Source organism: Panthera leo, chromosome C1 (genome assembly GCF_018350215.1).
Source record: "Panthera leo isolate Ple1 chromosome C1, P.leo_Ple1_pat1.1, whole genome shotgun sequence".
NCBI classification, from domain to species: Eukaryota; Metazoa; Chordata; class Mammalia; order Carnivora; family Felidae; genus Panthera; species Panthera leo.
In genome coordinates this window covers 217,813,286-217,832,915 of record NC_056686.1, presented here as the reverse complement: position 1 = coordinate 217,832,915, position 19,630 = coordinate 217,813,286, and the positions used below count along the sequence as shown (strand labels likewise).

General features: G+C 51.4%; 1 protein-coding gene across 6 annotated transcripts in view; it reads right to left on the bottom strand.

Annotated features, from left to right (window-relative positions):
• Positions 1-8,379: 8,379 nt before the first annotated feature.
• Positions 8,380-19,630, bottom strand: part of TRAF3IP1 (TRAF3 interacting protein 1) — a 62,430-nt gene continuing 51,179 nt past the window's right edge. For 5 of the 6 annotated variants that reach the window (XM_042950733.1, XM_042950732.1, XM_042950735.1 and 2 more), the window contains 2 exons: positions 12,724-12,947; positions 8,380-11,200 (listed from right to left, as the gene is read on the bottom strand). In XM_042950733.1, coding sequence (XP_042806667.1) covers positions 11,035-11,200; positions 12,724-12,947 — 390 coding nt within the window. In that variant the 3' untranslated portion in view covers positions 8,380-11,034. The remainder of the gene's footprint in view (positions 11,201-12,723; positions 12,948-19,630) is intronic. The other variant, XM_042950734.1, reaches the window with a different exon arrangement.

The window sequence follows — 19,630 nt, the reverse complement described above, 5'->3', positions numbered from 1 at the left end:
CTCACGGTCCGTGAGTTCGAGCCCCACGTCGGGCTCTGTGCCGACAGCTCGGAGCCTGGAGTCTTCGGATTTTGTGTCTCCCTCTCTCTCTGCCCCTCCCCCTTGCCTCCTCTGGGTCTCTCTCTCTTTCTCTCAAAAACAAATATTAAAAACTTTTGAAATAAATAAACATTAAAAGCAATTCTTTACTGTAAAATCACGCACAGTTCCCGGAAGCGTGACATTGGTGGGGCACAGGCGGCTCCGGCCTGCCCGGCGCCCGGCGACCAGAGCTCAGGGCCTCGAGTGCCAGCATCTGGGGGTCGGCCAGGCAGGCAGCCAGGCGGCCGGGTGTGGACTGCAGGCGCCCCGCAGGCTGGGCCCCGCCAGGCCCCTCTGCAGGGCACGGGGAGGGGAAGCCGCATGACCCGTGGTCCACCTCACCCCCCGGGAGACCACCTTGCTCTTTACAAGCTGTGACCTTCCTCATTCCACTGCTGAGGGGTCCGAGAATCTAAACAGCACGCACGGTTGTTTGGGCAGGTGTACAGATGAGGGAGATACAGAAACGGGTGTGCAGCCTTGCAGGACAGGAGCCCCGTGGGGTCGGGGGTGGGGGGGTGGGGACCGCCCTCGGCTGAGGCACGGGGGCCACTGTGGGGGGGGGGGGGCATCGGGGAGGAGCACACAGGCTGAGAGAACCAAGTCCACGGCCAAGGTTCTGATTTCACAACCATCCCCATAAGCTGAACGCTACAGATCCGGGGTTTAAGAGGGGTTTTTTTGGAACCTTCTATTTTTAAATGCATCCCAGTGTTTGTATTGAACGTGCCCCAAAGACAGTTCCCTTCAGACGCATAATCCCTGAAGCGGAAAACCCACCGGAAGAGCGCCAGCTCTGTGGGCCCCCTGGACGAGGCGCCGGGCGGAGAGCAGACAGAGGGCAGCTCCGAGGTGGGCCCAGCCGTGCGGGGGACGGGGTGGGACCCGGCACCCACTCAGGCTGCGGGCACTTGTGTCTTCGTGGGCCCTTCCTCCGCCAAAAGCATTAAAAATGACCTTTTACAACTGTGTTGATAGAAAGACGACTATGTTAATAGTATATATGAAAACTTCTACTCTGACCTAAAAGTTCCTTTTTATCTGATTATAAAAGAAATCAAAACACCTTCACGGGTCCCTAAGGTACCGGGGGCCCCACAGACCCACTCAGATTTAGCGGCTGCGGCCCGCAGGTGGCTGTGGGTCCAGCCCGGGTGCGGGGTTTGGAGCAGGGCCGGGGTCCCCCACGGCGCGCTGGGCTCCCTTAGAGCAAGGGCCTCCTTAGCGCTGCGCTCAGATGACAGGACAAAGCGGCCCCACCGCCAGCAGCAGCCTCCAGGGCTGCTCCCCTGGGCCACACGCTCTGCAACTCAGCCCCGGCCCCGTTTACCCCAAAGGTGCCTGGGATTTAGAGCTGGCGGAGGCCTGTGACTTGCCCCTGCAGCCTTGGCTTTCTCATCTGTAAAATGGGTAGGAGGCCTGACTCCCAGCCCCGGAGAGGCTCACATGGGAAACGGGAAGCAAAGGATCCTTGTAAACGATTTCCCACCGAGAGGGTTCTTTTTCCCCGAGGCCCCAGCAGAACGGGAGAGGAGACTTCCCAGACAGGGAGCCCTGACTGAGGTTCAAAGCCCAGGGCGACTGCAGCCAATCCAGGCAGCCAGGCAGCCGGCCAGCGCCGGGCCTGTGATCGCAGAAGACAGCCTAGCCCCGGAGTGTCAATGACAATTTTGGAAAATCCCGGAAGGATCTCACACAGGGAATGCCCTCGTCCCAGTCAGTATCTGTTCCGAGAGGCACATCTCATCAGGAGCTGCCTGCAATGTTCCCCTGGTGTCCCCGGGGCCGTGGCGGAGGCGGTTTCCGTGCAGGAGAGAAGGACGGAAGCTCCCTGGCTGGAGGAGGGCACTTGGGGCCCAGACAGGCCTCTCCAGGCAAACTTGAGCGGTGACAGGGGCCTTGAGGGGACCAGCAACCACAGCCAGGCTCAGCCTGCCGGGGTCCTGAAGATCTTCTCTGCTGAGGCCTGAAGCTCTAGCCTTTGTGCACGAGGGGGTGTGCGTGTTAAGAGACAGCAGACAGGGCAGTAAGGGGCTGGGGTGGGGACCCGGGATGGTGGGCTGGTTTCTTCCTTACTGGGGGTGGGCAAGGCCTGGGAGTAGCTGCAGGAGCATCCAGTGGAATCCTCAACAGCTTCCCTGAGAAGTGGTCACCAGTTCTGCCTGCATACCTCCTGTGACGGGGCTCTCACTATCTACCCGGACCAGCCACACCGTCTCTGAACCAATCTGTATGTGAGTGGAGACTCCTTCCTTATTCAGACCCAAAGTCTGTCACTGCACATTTGTCACCCAGGGGTCAGTCCTACAGCCACAGAGAACAGGTGCTACCCTGCTCCCACCCTCCAGACCTTTTATTTGTCGATGGCGCTCATGTGTCTGCTTCAGCTTTCTCCTGGGTCGGAAAAAGATTTCCCGTTTTTAGTTTTGAGAAGTACTTCCAAAACACCCTTTAAAAATAGTGAACAAGTTACACCACCACATCCTCAACCACACCACGTAGTATTGGGTCTTTTTAACTTCTGCCAGCTGAAAACTGTGCCCTATGATATTGACACAGATCGTGATGAATGGCCAATACTCGTATAGAGCCTACTGTATGCCAATGACTGATATTTGTACTTCGTAACCAGGAATGCGATTTCTGACGATAACCCACAAAGTAGGTGCCATGTGGATTAACCCAAATACAGGGGAAAGTGAGGCAGGAAGTTTCAGCCACTTGCCCAAAGTCACAAGCCAGTAAGGGAGCCCAGCACAGGCCGAAGGCAGGGCGCCCTGACCTGCTGGGATTCCAACCCAGGTTAACTCTGTCCTGTCTGGATTCTAGACTCTCAGCCACGTTATTTCTTGACAGGAAGGTTAAACGTCGGTCTCACGCGTTCTTCCCCACTGGCATCTTCTATGAATTGACTATATCTTTCATCCATCTTCCAATTGGGCCATAAGCATTTTGCTTATTAATTAAAAGTCTTCATCTATTATGAATATTAACTCTGTTAGAGATGTTGTAAATATTCTTCCAAGGGGGCCATCTGATTTTTACTTTTGCTTGGCTAGACCCTGAGATATTTTCCCCACGACCCTGGGATCATGACCTGAGCCAAACTCAAGGCTCAGACACTTAACCGACTGAGCTACCCAGGTGCCCCAAAATAGAACTATTTAAATTTTTTAATGTTTATTTATTTTTGAGAGAGAGAGAGTGAGTGGGGGGGGGGGATAAGGAGAGAGGGAGACACAGAATCCAAAGCAGGCTCCAGGCTCCGAGCTGTCAGCACAGAGCCCGACGTGGGGCTCGAACTCACACACCGTGAGATCATGACCTGAGCTGAAGTCGGACGCTTAACTGACTGAGCCACCCAGGCGCCCCAAAATAGAACTATTTTAAATGACATAAATATATAAATAGTATGATAATAAATGTGCTAAGAAATAACAAAATCATCTATGGATATGATCAATGCAAAGTGTTCTTCAATTATTTTCTTCTAGCAGTCTCATATTTTTAAGTTAATTTTTTTGGAACTTAGTTTTGCATGTGGTCCGAGGCAAGGTTATAACTTTATTTTTGCCACGTGGATAACCGTAGGCTTCAATACCATTTACTCTCACAACAATCCGAACCGCCTGTTTTGAAATACCACATTTATCAGAAACGAAATCCCCGGGTTTACCTCTGTGGTCGGAAGTTCCTGTGCTGTTTTATTGATTAATTTATGTTTTCCTATACTTCGTTTTAATTACGATAGCTCTGTAGTATAGCATCGGCTTAAATTTCTTCCATATCCCCATGTGGACTTTTTTTTTCACTGCATTCAATTTACAGATTGGTTTGGGGCGGTGGAGGGCGTCTGCGCCTCAGTCCTCCAGGGTTGCTGGCGCTTGGGACCATGACAACGCCCAGGGCCCGGGGGACCCGCACCTGACCGGCCATCGGGTGGGTGGGCAAGCGGCTCCTCTGCCTGGGGGAGCCCAGAGTCTCACTGGCTTTTCACTGCCAAGCCAGAAGGGCCTCACTCACTTTGGGAAGACAAAACAAATCTTCCCAGAAGTGCCGGCCCCTGTTAGCTCTAACGGGCCCCGTGCCCGGCTTCGAAGCCACGAACCTCTGGCAGGCGTCTCTATTTTCAGTGCCACCACCCGGCAGGCGGGAGCCCCCACGTAGGGGCCAGCCGGCCATGGCAGACCTGTGCCCTTCCCTGCCCTGTTTATCCTCAGGCTCGAGGACCAGGCAAGGCCTTCCTGCGAGACTTCAGCTCAGACCGCTGTCCTGTTCCCTCCCAGGAAAATGCTAGTCGTGGGCTCTCTAACCGCGCAAGACTGGACTTGTATCTGGACGTAACTGCGTGTCTGCGGCACGTTTCAGTGGGCGGCTTCCCTCCGCTAGTAGAAAATCAGGTGTGAGAACCTCTGCCCACAAGGGGACGTGGGCCAACCAGCTGGGAACACCCCATGGCTCCTGCCAGGCCCCCGGAGCCTGAGGGGGCCATGACCACAGGCTCAGAGGTACAGGAGGGGGTGTCCAGGCCACACGGACCCCAAACCCCAAGCTCCACTCCCAGGCCACCGTGGCCTTCTTCCCACCAAGATCTTGTCTTTGCCTTGGGGGTTTCTTAAGGGAAAGGGAAGCCTCTGTCACCAGATGAGAACAGTTCATCAGGGCAAAAGGCACCTGGTGGGGCGCCCGCCCCCCAGGCCTCACCAGACTGTCCTTCTCTGCCAGCGGAGGCGAGGTGAGGCGAGGACCGACACAGGGCCCAGCCCGTGTGTGTCACCGGCTCCTGCCCCCCTCCCCACCCCGTCTCCTCCCCGTGGGCGAGGGGCACAGTCCCATGGATGACCCCAAGGCCCGTCGTAGGGAAAGCAGGCCTGTCTTGCCCCGCGGGCCAGCAGGCCGAGCTTCTGGCCTGGGCTCCCGCCTTGTTACGCTTGAAACCACACCCGTCCACCGACCATCGCTGATACAAAACTGTCTGTGCTTCAGCAAAATGCGGTGACCCAGGAACACGGCACAGAAGCCGGCGATGAAAAGTCACCCGAGCGTCCGGGTCCCGGTTTTGATTTTCAAGTCTGCCAAGGGCCTTTCCAGGTATGGGTTGGATTAAGACCCAGGAGGGGACCATCCATTCGAAGTGACAGTGGGGAACACAGCCCGGCCGGGAACGCGGGCTCCCTGGGTGGCTGCCGGCGGGCAAGAACGTGAGTCCCGGGGGCCGTGGGCAGCGGGGGTATGCACCCTCCTCACAGGTGTCCTCCACACCGTCTCGGAAGGCACCGGAGAAAGCTTTCACCAGTGTCCCTTGTGGTGCAGAGGTGAGGAAGGGAGCGGCAGCCTCTGGCAGGGGACGCACAGCTCCCCGCACCGTCAGCCTGCGGCACTCCAGGAGCACTGGGGGACCACGCCCCAAGGACAGGGCACCCACAGAAGACTGGGGTAACTGACAACACGGCGGGGCGGGGGGCCCATCTCTCACAACCAGATGGCAAGCACTGGGCGACAAGAAACAGGGATGATGAATACGTAACAGAACTAATCGATGAGTCAGAATAACCCATCCTGATCATGGGGAGTTGAATCTATGAGTGTAAGAGGAGTTTATTAAATTTTTTCAATGTTTATTTTTGAGAGAGAGAGAGAGAGCGCAAGCAGGGGTGGGGCAGAGAGAGAGAGAGAGACAGAGCATTAGAGGGCGAGGGGCAGAGAGAGAGGGAGACACAGAATCCGAAGCAGGCTCCAGGTTCTGAGCCGTCAGCCCAGAGCCCGACGCGGGGCTCGAACCCACGGACCGCGAGATCATGACCTGAGCTGACGTCGGACGCTTAACCGACTGAGCCCCCCAGGCGCCCCAGAGCACACTTGAAAAGCAAGGTGTGCAACAGTGTATACGGCATGCTCCCCTTCGTGACTCTGTGTGTTGTGGGGAGTAGAAGAGTGTGTACTCAGTCTGCTTGCTTTTCCCTAAAGAAACAGGAGGCCAACGGGATGGCTGCCTGCAGGGGCAGGGACGGGAGGGAGGGAGGTCTCCGTGTGGTCTCCTTCCTGCCACTTACGTTACTGATCCGTGTCAACAGATCACCTCTTCAAAAATAAAAAGACCACCTTAAATGAAACTGTAGAGCCGTGTTTTAAAAATTATAATGATGCCGTACAGAAATACACAAAAAACTGGAATGATTAAGGATAATGATACATGAAAGAAAGGGTAAGTTTCTTTTTAAAAAAAATCATCTTCGGGCACCTGGGAGGCTCAGTCGGTTAAGTGTCTGACTCTGGATTTTGGCTCATGTCATGATCTCGTGGTCACGAGATCGAGCCCTACAGAGGGCTCTGTGCTGACACTGCGGAGCCTACATGGGACTCTCTCTCTCCCTCTCCCTCTGCTTGCGCGCTCTCTCTCTCTCTCTCTCTCAAAATAAATATTAAAAAAAAATTGAACGTTTATTCGTTTTTGAGAGAGAGAGAGACAGAGCGTGAGCAGGGGAGGGGCAGAGAGAGAGGGAGACCCAGAATCGAAGCAGGCTCCAGGCTCCGAGCTGTCGGCACAGAGCCCGACGCGGGGCTCGAACCCACAAAGAGTGAAATCGTGACCTGATCCAAAGTCCAACGCCCAACTGACTGAGCCACCCAGGTGCCCCTCAAAATAAATATTGAAAAAATAAAGTAAAGTACATTTAAAAATATTAAAAACTCATTTTCACACAGCACAGTCACAGGGTGCCCTGCTGGGCTCTGGTGGGAGCCACGATCAGGCCGTGGCCCAGGGCCAGCCGGGCCTCGTCTCCTCCAACGCCTCCCAAGGTCGCAGAGTCCGGCTTCATGAGACAACACGGGGCTCTCCACGGTGCTTCCAAGGCCACGCAGCCCCCGTCACGTCCTGATGCTTCCTGCCATCCTTCCCCGCGGCAGGGCTGGTCCCGATTCACGTTCCCACGTGCGGAGTCGGTTCTCCAGTGTGTGGGTCCGGCCCACGCACTCAGGCCGGGTGTGAGTCACACAGACCCGCCTGCCACAGCTCTCCCCAGACAGTGGTCGGGAAGGATGTCCAGGAGGCAGGCCCACCGGCAATTCCCTCCAGGGCAACACCATTCACAGGCGCGGCCTCTTTGGCGAGGTCCTTCCGCCGATGACGAATCTGGACATTCCCACATCTGTCCCCAGGGGAGCGGACACCTCGCCAGATGCCTGAGGTCTAGACAGCACAGCCGCGATCTGGCTTAACAACCCCGCCCCGTGGGCTGCAGAGCGCCTGACGGCCCTCGACGCCCCGACGGCCACGGGCCACCACGCACGTCCTGGGCCGTCCCTACCGGGAAGGACGCTGGAGAAAAGCCAGAGCCCGTCGGGGCGGGACCACGCCCCCGCGGGGGAGCAGCAGCGCCCGTGTTCACACCACTGTCCCCCGGGGAGGGAGCTCCGCGCACGCCAGCTGGTAGCGTCCAGCCGGGTACTGGCTTCGAGGAATGTTCTGAAGGGCAAACTTAAGTGCTTTCTGATCGTTACGGTCGTGGCGATGGTGGCGCTAAAAGGCTTTTCTGAGACCCAAGTGGGAGACGTGAGAGCACAGTGAAGGACAAAACAGACGACGTGAGGGTGACTGATGAGCCCGGAGGCCCTCCGTCCTGCGTGCCCTTGTGACTGCCTGGCAGGTGACAAGGGGGCGGGGGCCCGAGGGCGCCCTGCTGGCAGCTCTGGCCCGGGGAGGGCAGCGTAGGTTTTGATCACACTGTGGTCTACAACGCCCGGACCCCTCCCCGGCTAACCGGGCACAGCCTCCGTGTCATTTACGGACTTCACGTTTTGAACCCTGTTTTCTTACCAGAAAGATCTCCTTGCTTGGTTGAAGAAGCCATCAATTCGGAACTCAGCTCTAAATATGGATTTAAAATTTTTTATAGTTCCAAAGCCATTTAAATGTCTTTTCTCTAGCTGAATTTTAAAAAAGTCCTTCCCTGGGGCGCCTGGGTGGCTCAGTCACTTAAGCACCGACTTCGGCTCAGGTCACGAGCTCACGGTTTGTGAGTTCAAGCCCCGCATCGGGCTCTGTGCAGACAGCTCGGAGCCTGGAGCCTCGTTTGGATTCTGTGTCTCCCTCTCTGCTCCTCTCCCGCTAGCACTCTGTCTCTCACTGTCTTGCAAAAATAAATTAAAAAAAAAAAAAAAGTTAAAAAAAAATGTCCTTCCCAATCTCCCTTTATGAAGATGCTCGTTAACGAACAAAAAAGGGAGTCTTGCAGGGTCTCACTTCTGCCTTACTGTAAGGCTTGTATAAACTATACTTACCAAAACACCTCTTAGAAAAATATAAAAGCTTTTTATTTATAAAGCGCATCGCAGGACAGCTAACCTCAGAGCCCAAGTGCAGGCCCCAGCTCGGCTCCGGAGCCGGACAGGAGTTCCGGCCTCTGCCGCTAGGGGGCCTCCGCGACTCCCGTTCTCACTTCCACCCTCTGCTGCGGACCGCGTGGAAGCCTGCTCGAAGGAGGCGGTGCTTGGCTCCTCGGAGGCGTGGCCACGGAGGCGAGGAGGCGAGCGGCTCTCTGCATCGCCGGCGTGGGTGGAAGATTCCGGAGCTGGGCTCAGAGTCCAGCTCTGAGCGGAATGTCTTCCCCATCGGCGGGAACGGCTGAGCACATGGTCTTGCTGTGCGCGGCCTCGTTTGAGCCGGATTCTTACGGAAGCTCGAGCGAACGGGTCACCCTCGGCCTGTGACCTTTGACATCTACCTGTTCCTTCGGATGCGGGTCCCGGCCCTGCTGGCCCTGCTTTCGCTCTACGCCCTGACACTGCGCACGGACGGAAGATGCGTCTCAGCGAGCCGGGCGCAGCTTAGCGATCAAGTCCAAGTACACTTCAGGGGACCGGTCAGCACGAATGCAATTCCAGGCCACCCCAGATCCTAACCCGCACTTCGTGCCACTGAATGACATCATCTTCACAGATTTCAGTCGTTACTATTTTTTTAAGTTGCTTACTGAAAAGAAAAATAAGCGTGAATACGGGAGCAGAAAGCTCAAATTTTAGTCCCGAATTAATTTTTCCAAAGCTTTACGCATTCTCTTCGAAGAGCTCAACTTTTAAATTAAAATTCCTGCAGTGTGACTTCAGTACTTCCTGGAAATGTCTCAGCCGAAGTAGAGGAAAACACTTAATGATCTTTGTGTATTTTCTCAAAGTAATGAATAACCTGAGGACTGACTGTGCCTATGATAAGATACGGTCATAATCACATGCAGAGACTTTCTACAACTTCATGAATGATCCTGAAATTTCTGATAAGTGCTTACCTGGCTTATAAAACCTCAATTTACACAGAAGAGGTGTAAGTGTCATGATATGAATGAAAAGATAAATTTCCCTGAACTTTCTTCACCAGAAAAAGCAAAATACGCACATTTGAAAATAAGAAAACTCCCAAATGCTTATAAATGTTTTTTCCAGGTGCGAACTGAATTGCACAACCCATACGCTTCTAGCAAAAATATGTGATCGTTTTTAATGATTTATGTATAAAATAAAAATAAATTTTATGATACAATTTGATAAACTACTTCATACAAAATCTGACTCACATAAAATGTATGCAATTTTTTTGCAACACAAAAACTCTATTCAGATATACAAATTCATAAAAGGCAGACATCTTGAAGCAAAACAGTCCCTGTAGGGCTAAGTCGTTCAACTCAGTAGGAGAGAGAGAAGTGTACAAAGGACAGTTAACTCGCCGGCCGCCCGCCTCCCACAACATACTCAGCACAATCTGATCACACAATTTAACGGTGCGCTGTAGAAACGAGGAGATGGCCCGGGTGTGGAAACGGCGGAACTTAATCATCGGATGTCAAGCGTATTCAGCTTGGAAGATCACGTAACGACCTTAGAAAAGGACGTATTTTGGAAATGCCAGGAAGAAAACCTACCCATGCCACTCGTGCAAATCCTTAAAGAAGCAAAACTCCTCAGGCAATTCTAGCGTTTCAATGGCACTGCGTGGGTCACACAACAAATATCTAGAAATAACGGTATCGGGACCCAGAACCCAAGACCTGTGAGTATGTCTCTGACCGGGGGAAATCCTTTACATACAAAGTTAAGACTTTCGTAAGTGTTGACGATATCGTATGTGAAAAACTAAATATAAACCATGTTTTTAAAAAGCCTTGCTTTAAAAAACAATTTCCAAAAAAAAATGGTAACATCAAAAAAACGGGGTCAACTGGTGCATCCTTCGAAGTCTTCCTGCCTCCCAGGGACGCACGACTGAGCGCGGAAGAGGGAAGAGGGAAGAGGCCGAAGCTGCGGGCGCAGGACAGCGAGGCCCCCCACCCGGGCTCACTGCTGCCTCCGTGGGGAGAACCCGGGGGCCAGACGCCCGCCAAGGACATACTGAAACGTCCTCAAATCTCTGAACTTTAAGGCTGTAAACACAAGCCAGAGGCAACAGGGACGCATGGGAAAATGACCTCGAGCAGCGCGGGCCGTGGGTAAGAGGTTTAAAAACCTCCCGCGTGCCTCCTAGAGATACAGGCTCAAATGACCCCTCTGCAAGGGGGGATGAACTCAAAGTGAACCTCGCTCATCTTGGGGCCCCGTTCTGCGTGTAAGTGCCGGTGCCCGACTCGAGGCCCGAGACCCGAAGACGAGGGACGCGGGTCTCCCCCGGCGCGCCAGCACCGCTCGCCTGCTGGAGGGTTCTGGCACGGAGCTGAGCACACAGGCCGCGGCCGAGACACGGAGAACACGCGTGCGGGGGTCCCCTCCACGGGCCACACGCCCGCGGGAGGAAGGTACGAGAACACGGCCCTGCCGGGCGGGAGCGTGCCTGCGCGTCGGTCGGAGGACACCGAAAACTTCATTTTTTTCGGGAAACTGAGCTTAGAGAGGAGCGAGGCTCGCTCTCCCTTTTTATTCTCGGCCCGAGGAGGACTGGCAGCTTCCGAGACGCCCGAGCGTTCACCTTCTGGAACTCAGAGTGATGCTGCACACCATTTTCTGGATCTTCTCGTCGTTCCGCAGGATGCTGGCCTTCACGGCGCAGATCTTGTCCTGCTGGTCTCTGATCAGCTGCTCCAGCTCTGCCAGCTCGGCCTTCAGGGGCTCCACGGCACAGTCCGTGATGCTGGCGGGAAACAACACAGGGGCTCGTGAGGACCACGCGGCCCCGCGGACGCGCGCTTCTTGACCAAAACGACGCAAGAAGACAAACGGAGGTTATTCACGGCATCCACAGAAAAGGGCTAGGAGTACGAACACGCTCGGGTGATGACACGGAGGGACGAAAGCCTCACGCCTGGGAACGACGGGGGTCACAGCCTCACCGCGACCCGAAGTGGAGTCAAACGTGAAATTATACACAGGAGCCTCATGTGTCTGAAGTCCTTACGTGACGTACGCTGCAGAGAGCCCTGGGGACGGCGCGGCCACCAAGACCGCCGCCCCGGGCAGCCCTCCGCCTCCCTCACCTTCCTCCAGGGGGAGGCTCACCCAGCTGCAAGGGCTTCCCCCCAGAGACCCTCCCTCCGGACTCCCTTGCCCAAGGCATGAGGCCTTTCAGTGCTGGGTTACATGCCCGGAAAAATCTAGAACATACTTGGGAAGGCAGAGGTCAGATCAGCCTCTCCCTTTAGTTTTTTTTAAGCATATCAATACAGAATAAATACAAAAAGAGTGATGGTGTCCAACCACCCTGCCATAAAGCAACATCAGTTTTGCGAAGGAAGAACCATCTGGGTGCTACTTTTTAGTACGTTCAACGAAACGTAAGACGTGCTAACAAGTAACCACGCTGGACCCGGCACCAAAAAGTTCTCGTTGATTTCCTAACTCCTGTCGTGCTGGAATTTTAAATCTTAAGGAAATTTTTAAGAATAAGCAGACTAATAAAAGAGTATAGCTTCGTTATAACACAGCTTATTATATGGGCTTAGAGATATATCACTGAGTCCAATCAGACACTTTTCTGAAAAAAAACAAAAAAACAAAAAAACAATTGATATAGTTTCATGCTGGGACGATTATAAATACAGACTGTCAAACATTTCCCCAAGATAAATCTCTCTTTAGCGGTTCCATTTCCTTCACGGTAGCAATTTCAAAATGGGTTCACCTGCATTTATTTCTTCCGGAGTAAAAAGTGAAAACACTGTCAAACTACAAACAGTTACAAAATTGGGGGGATTGTGGCAAGACACATAAAAAAATAATACCCCTACTGCACAGTTCCCCATAGTTTTTACTGCCTACGTCTAATCACGTGCGAAAGGTAACTCCAAATCTTTCCTACTTGTTACAAAGTGCATGTTGCGGTATGAATGCAGAAGATGCTGCTTTTGGGGAGGGTGGTGGTTTCCTGGGAGATGTCCCCCCAGCCCTGGGCAGATGTGGGGCCCCCCTCCCCAGCCCCATGCCCCCACTGACCGCTGTTCCTCCTGCAGGGGAGATGTCCCCCAGGCCCTGGGCAGAGGTGAAGGCTCCCCATCCCCCCCGGGGCCCTGGGCAGATGTGGGGGCTCCCCATCCCCCCGGGCCTTGGGCAGATGTGAGACCCCTCGCCCCTGCCGACCTCTATTCCTCCTTCAGGGGAGATGTCCCCCGGGGCCCTGGGCAGATGTGGGGGCCCCTCGCCCCCCTCGCCCCTGCCGACCTCTGTTCCTCCCGCAGGGCCTCGGCGTGCTGCTTGTTCTCACTGTGCCACAGCTGCAGCTCGTTCTGCATGGCGTCCACGTCCTCCTGGATGTAGTCCATGATCTTCCCCAGGGGAAGCGCGCTCTTGCACAGGGTCTGGATGGACACACGCAGCTTCTCTATCTCCTTGGAAACGATGTCCTTCTCCTTCTTCCACGCTGACTCAGAGACAAGCAATTTCTCCTGTGGTCAGTGGGGGAAACAGGAAGAGAAGGAAACATCCTCATTTCTGCGGGCCTGCCGAGGGCGGAAAGACACGGGAGTGGGGACAGTACTGGCTCGGGACCCACTGTCCCTCCTGTGAACGTGACACTTGGGCCAGCCGCAGCCCCGAGCCGTGGGAGCAGGTACACTGTGCCCACCGGGGGTCCGTGCCTTCCCTTCTCAAGGGTAGAGGGGTCTTGACCCGGAAGGCTGTCTGAAGGGCAAATTTCTATCAAGTAAGATTTATTCCCCAACTGACCAGAAACTTACTGTAGTTACTGTTACCAAGGCTTAGGGACACTGATGATTTTCCCAGACAGACTGGCAGAAAAGGGATCTGACCCTGCATCTCACTCCTTGAACGGACCTCTTTTCCATCTCAAATGACACCGCAACCCAGCTTGCCAGGCGAAAGGAGGAAGGGAACCCTCCAGAGAGGAGGAAACATGGCAACGTGGAAGGGAAGGAGAGGAAGTCTGCAAGCAGGGCATGGCCAGCAGCACCAAGCCAAGCAGAGGGTCAGCTGGAGAGGGCTGGACTGAGCTGGCTGGTACAGAGGCCAAGGAGCCTGGGGCCTCGGTGGGAATCACTGGTGCAGAGGGTAGGGGGGAGGTCTCACACAGTAGCAGGCAAAGGAGGGAAGGAGACAGAGGCAACTGGAAAACTTCATTCAGTTTTGGCCAGGAGTTGCTGGGCTCTTTGGCAACCAACGTTTACAATTCTCTTCATATGAGCTTTTATCACAGACATCTCTGAATTTCAGAAATTGATGTAAGTGACAAGAACCAATGAATAGTTTGGCTTCTTGGAAAACCGTTCCCAAGATAATGGATACTGTTTAGGAAGCCCTCCCTGGATGTTCCCACTCCACAAGGCTGGCTAAGGTGTCACTGCTTTACTGACTTAGAGTATGAGTCAAATGCTGTTAATTAAATTATAACTAATTAACTTGTTTTTTATCATATAACCATTTGTGTTACTTCTAATGCCAGTTTCAGACTGTAGGATCCAGGAGGGTAGGAGCCCTGTGTCTGCATCCACTGTGGCCCATATAGGTTCTCCTTAAATATCTGTCAAAGTAACAAATGAAGTGACCAAATAGTCTGCCTCTCAAGATTCTGGCTCTACTACCTACTGAACTTGGACAAGCACGTGGAAAGTCTTAACATAATGCCTGGCACACAGAAAATGTTAAATAAACGTGAGTAGAAACAAAAGGTAAAACTCATAGAACTAGTAAGAGTTAGGCAAGGCTGCAGGATATAAGATAAATATACAAAAATAAATTATATGCCTATATATTGTCATCACATGAACACTGAAATTAAAAATACAGTGTCATTTACAATCGTATACGTAAACAAAAGAGAAAAGTATCTAGGTGTAAATCTAACAAAATATGTGTGGAACTTGCATACGAAAATTACATAACGTGGATGAAAGAAATCAAAACAGATCTAAATAAATGGGGAGACATACCATGTTCCTCAACTGCAAGATTCAAACATCGTGAAGATGTCAATTCTCCCCAAATTGATATACAAGTTTAATAAAATTCCTATCAAAATCCAAACTAAATTTTTTGGAGACACAGAAAAGATTGTCCTGAAATTTATCCAGAAAGACAAAGGATCTAGAATAGCTAAAATATTTTTTAAAAAAGAAATAAAGAGGGAGCAATCAGTCTATCTAATTTCAGGACTTATTATGTAGCTACAGCAATCAAGACTGTGTGGTATTGGCAGGATAGACACATAGACCAATGGAACAGAATGAAGAATCTAGAAATAGACCCTCAACCAAGTATGCCCATCTGGTTTTTGACAAGAGTGCAGAAGCAATTCAATGAAAGAAATAGAGCCTTTCAACGTGTGGCACTGGATAACTGGATATCCAGAGGGGAAAAAGGAACCTTGACCTAAGTCTCATTTCTTGTACAAAAATTAACTCAAAGTGGGTAATGGACTTACATATAAAACGTACAAGTACAAAACTTTTAGGAGAAAACCTTTGGAATTTACGGCCAAGCAAAGAGTTCTCCCACTTGACCCCAAAAGCATGACTCATTAAAGGAAGAGGTGACAAAGCCGACTCTGTCACAGTCAAAAACTTTTGAAGACCCTGTCGAGAGGCTGAAAGACAAGTTGGAGAGAGAACATACTTCCAAACCGTGTATCTGACAAAGGACTAGTATCTAAAAAATATAAACTCTCGAAACTCAGTAGTAAAAAAGCAAACAGGAAATCCAATTAGAAATGAGAAAAGACACAGACAGACATTTCACCAAAGAGGATACACGGATGGCCAATAAGCTCATGAAAAGATGTTCAAAATCATTACTTATCAGGGAAATTCAAACTGAAGCCACAATGTGGTATCACCCTACACCTACCAGGGTAGCTTTAAAAAAAAGGAGTGACGATACCAAAGGCCGGTGAGGATGCAGAGAAACTTGATTACTTGGACATGGCTGGTAGGAATGTAAACTGTACAGGTTTTGCAAACAGGTTTTGGAAAACAGTTGGGCAGTTTCTTGAAAACTAACATGCAACCAGCAGACGACCTAGCAACTGTACTCCTGGACACTTATTCCAGAGGAACGAAAAGTTATGTTCACACAAAGTCTGTACGTGAATGTTTACAGCAGCTTTATTCAGAGTAGCCAAAAATTAGAAACAACCCAGATGCCCTTCAACAAGTGAGCAGTTAAAGAAACGGCGCTACACTCACACGTGGGACAACACTCAGCAATAAAAAGGAACGAACCGCTGATTCACGCAGCCACCTGGATGGTTCTCCAGTTATGCTGCATGCAAGCGGCCAATCTCCAAAGACTACACGCTCTCTGACTGCATTCACAGAACATTCTTGAAATGACAACATTGTGAAAGTGGAGAACAGGTGGTGGTTGCCACGGGCTGAGGAGGGGGTGAGGTGGGAGGGGAGGGAATAGGCATGGCTGTAAAAGGGCAACAGGAAGGATCCTTGTGGTGATGCATCAAGGTCAATATCCTGGTGTGATATTGAACATGGCTTTGCACGACGTATTGGTGGGGAAAACGGAGTATACGGGAAGTCTCCAAAGGCCGGTGAGGATGCGGCAAAACTCGATTACTTGGACGTGGCTGGTGGGAATGTCAAATGTACGTTATTTCTTGCAACTGCACGCTGAGTCTACAGTTATGTAAAAATAAGCTTCGCTGACGAAAAAAGTTAGTGGCCACACAAATGCCTTTCAAGTAAAATGCTAAATGACTAAAATGAACTCAAGACAATAAAAAACTACTTCTCAAGGGAAAAAAAAAAATGTTGTCTTTATTATATCCAGATTAGCAAAACTCTGACTTAGTTGAGCAATTTAAAATTCTACTAAAACCCATTCATAACGCTTAGTAAATAATTCCCACGTACTTGGCATCGCGTCGAGTCTGATACAAAACTGTTCAGGGTGCAGAGCTTAGCATGGCTAATATGTGTAAATGTGCGATGAAACAGGTGAGTTGCAAGGGAGACAAAGACACTAAGGGGTTATCTGGCCAAGCTCCCTATTTTGGGTCACCGTGTCAAACTCCCTCATAGCTCTGAATCACAGCGCCAAGCAGAATTGGGAACACTAATCTTACGTTTATAACTTTATTTTTAAGGGGTTAAGAATTCAAAACAAAATGCATTTGGGCTGGGATTATGAGTCGGGAGAAACTTTCATCATTGCTGCAAACACGCTGTGGCAAAACATCAAAATTCTGGCATTAAAACAAAAAAAAACCAACAAACAACTTCCATCTAAACGAACATGGCAGGGTGGGGTGGGTAAGCCAGTGATTATTTGCTTTAAAAGCACACCCCTCTGACGACAGACTGATTTATATACAGCCCGTATAGCTGTGTCAGCAAACTTCCAGACAAACGTAACCATTATAAACCCTTGTTTTATAGACTTTTAATACGTATAGTGAAATATGAGAATCTAGCACCGTATCCACCACCCAGGAATCAGTCACACGAGCCACGCTTAATTTCTGGAAACACAAGAGCAAGATACAGTGAAACCCCACCATTATACGTCCACTACCGAAACGACGGGGAACACAGGGAGCCTTTGGGGAAACGCGCGGGCCAGCGGTCGGAACACGTGCTCTGCACGTACGAAGCCTCGCCACCTCCTCACTTTATGGCCCCGGGAGCCTCGCTTGACCTGCCTGTAGCTCAATGTCCTCACCATAAAATGGAAATAATAATATTTACCCTGTAGGTAAGATTAAATGGGATCATATAAAATAGGCATCCCGGAGCCTCGCACGTAGTAAACCTTCAATGGGCGTTAACCGTTGCCATAAATTTCCCGGACAGAAAGAACGGAAGCACGAGCCCCTGCGGGACGAGGCCCGCGTGCTCTGCCTCCAGTGCGGCGACGTGGCCCTTCTCTCTCGGGCGGACTCGTCAGCTACACAAGACTCGAAGTCGGGCCTGCTCCGAGCACTCCGGCACGTACCGGAAAACACGTGCGGGTGGAGCGGCGGCACCAACTGACCAGCTTCAGAGAGACAGGACCGTTCATCGAGAATACACCCTCCTCCCCGACACGGTCCCGTCCCCAGCTCTACTTTGTAAACATGTAAATGCCCCGCTGTCACGAAATCAGATCTCGAAACTCTTTGCCGGGAGAGCACATCTCCGGGCCACACTTTTCCGCGGCACTCCGGCCACGGCCTCGCTCTCCACGGGCGACGCGCACGGAGGTGGCAGCGGCGGGTCTCGCGGGGACACAGACCCACCGGCCTGTGGCCTCCGGCTCCTCGTGCAGGCTGCACACTGTTTACTCAGCTGCTTCTCCGGCAGGAAGGGCCTCTGACAAAGCGTTTCGGCGTCTGGCTGCCCCCTTCGCACATGTGCTTCGGAAAGCATGAGTTCCCAAGACTATCCAGGTGAACGGCTACTTGCTTCTGGGACTTCATACGATTTGCATTTACCGCACACACACTTGTCCCCAGAAATGTAAGCGTTTGTGCTTATGGTGACTTTTTAAGTTTATGGTGATTTATTCTAAGTCAAATAAATAAGAACCACTGACGTGAAAGATTTGTTCCTTTAAATTTCAATCGCGATGCTTCACCAGAAGAAAATGCTGTTTTTAAAAGAATGCCTTAGAAGCCTGACCCTTAGGCACCGCCAGAAGTGTCTCAGGAGCAGGATTTAGGGTGCAACACGAGGGCTGTGGCATGTGCACACTGCCTTCCACTCTGTCTCTGGATCCGAGGGGTCACGAACGCTGCCGGGCAGAGCTCTACCCTACATTAAGCAAACCCAATAAACAAAGGCCTGAGTAATGTCGGGTGGGGAGAGGGAATAATAAATCAAAGAGTGTGAGTATTTGCTTTAAATAATATACTCTCCCATGACCTCAGGAACTGATTTATGTACAACCTGCCAAAAGTTCATTTTCTTCGTAAGCCGAGAGTGCCTGCATCCGAGTTACAAGAGAAAGGCAGAGATCGACAGAGTAACTATTCAGACTGTCCTGTTCATCCAGAGATATTCTACCGCCAAGCTTCTCTGTCAACCAAACATGTGTCCCTAGCGTGGGTCAAACCCGATCCCTTGAACGCACAGTAAAATAAAACAGTCTGCCATCAAATGCTTTAACCTTTTTGCACACATACAAAAAAGCGCATAAAACATACATGGTACAACAAAATGCTAAAGTGACTCCAGCAGCCTTCGCCTGGGTCAAGAAAACCAACCTTCCCAGGGTCCCCAAAGCCCAAGGCTACGACCACACCGCCCTCCACGTGGTCCACTACTGGGGTCTGTGTGCACCTGCGTGTTTCCCTGTGTGCCCGTCTCCCTCGTAGGGTGCAGACGGAACCACACAGTACATTTCCACACGTGTCTGCCTCTTCTGCTCAGCGTTGTATTTAAGAATCAACCATGTAGCTACAAGCACCTGTATACTGTTCATTTGCATTGCTGAACGGTAGGTATTTCATCACACAAATATACCACGATTTTATTCACCCACTCTACTGCTGATGGACATTTGGGTTGTTTTTGGTCTGGGGCTCTGACAATAACTATTTAGGAAAAGTGATTACTCTGAACAGCTAAGTAATGAGTCGCTACAACTGTTAGACCACTGTGGACAATCTTATATATGTCCCAATACACACGTGCACAGGAGTCTCTGGGATGTGCAATGACCAAGGGCATTGCTGGGCCAAAGGGTGTGTGGGTCTTCACCTTCGTGACATAACGTCAAAGAGTTTTCCATTTAATGGTTGTACCAACTGACAGCAAACATTTTTCATGAACCGGCATTTTGTTTCTGTGCATATAAAGGAACATCAACTCCTATGGCATTTCCACAATCTGACAGCTGCGGGTAATATCTACTCAATTATTTCACGGGCAGCGGAGAGAAAACCACCGGCACGTCAGGAAGATGCTGTTAAGAGAAACCTTCCAGGAGAAGCCGCGTGCCCAGACAGGGCCACACAGCCACGAGGGTGATGACCCGCCTCTGCCACTTAACGGTCTAACAACCTCAGACACAATAACTCTGTGACTCTGTTTCCAGGCCTAGGAAACGGGGATGGCGCTTATCTAATAAATTACGGTCAAGTTAAATGACGCGATGTCTGTAGCTCCTTAGTCGTAACAAGTAC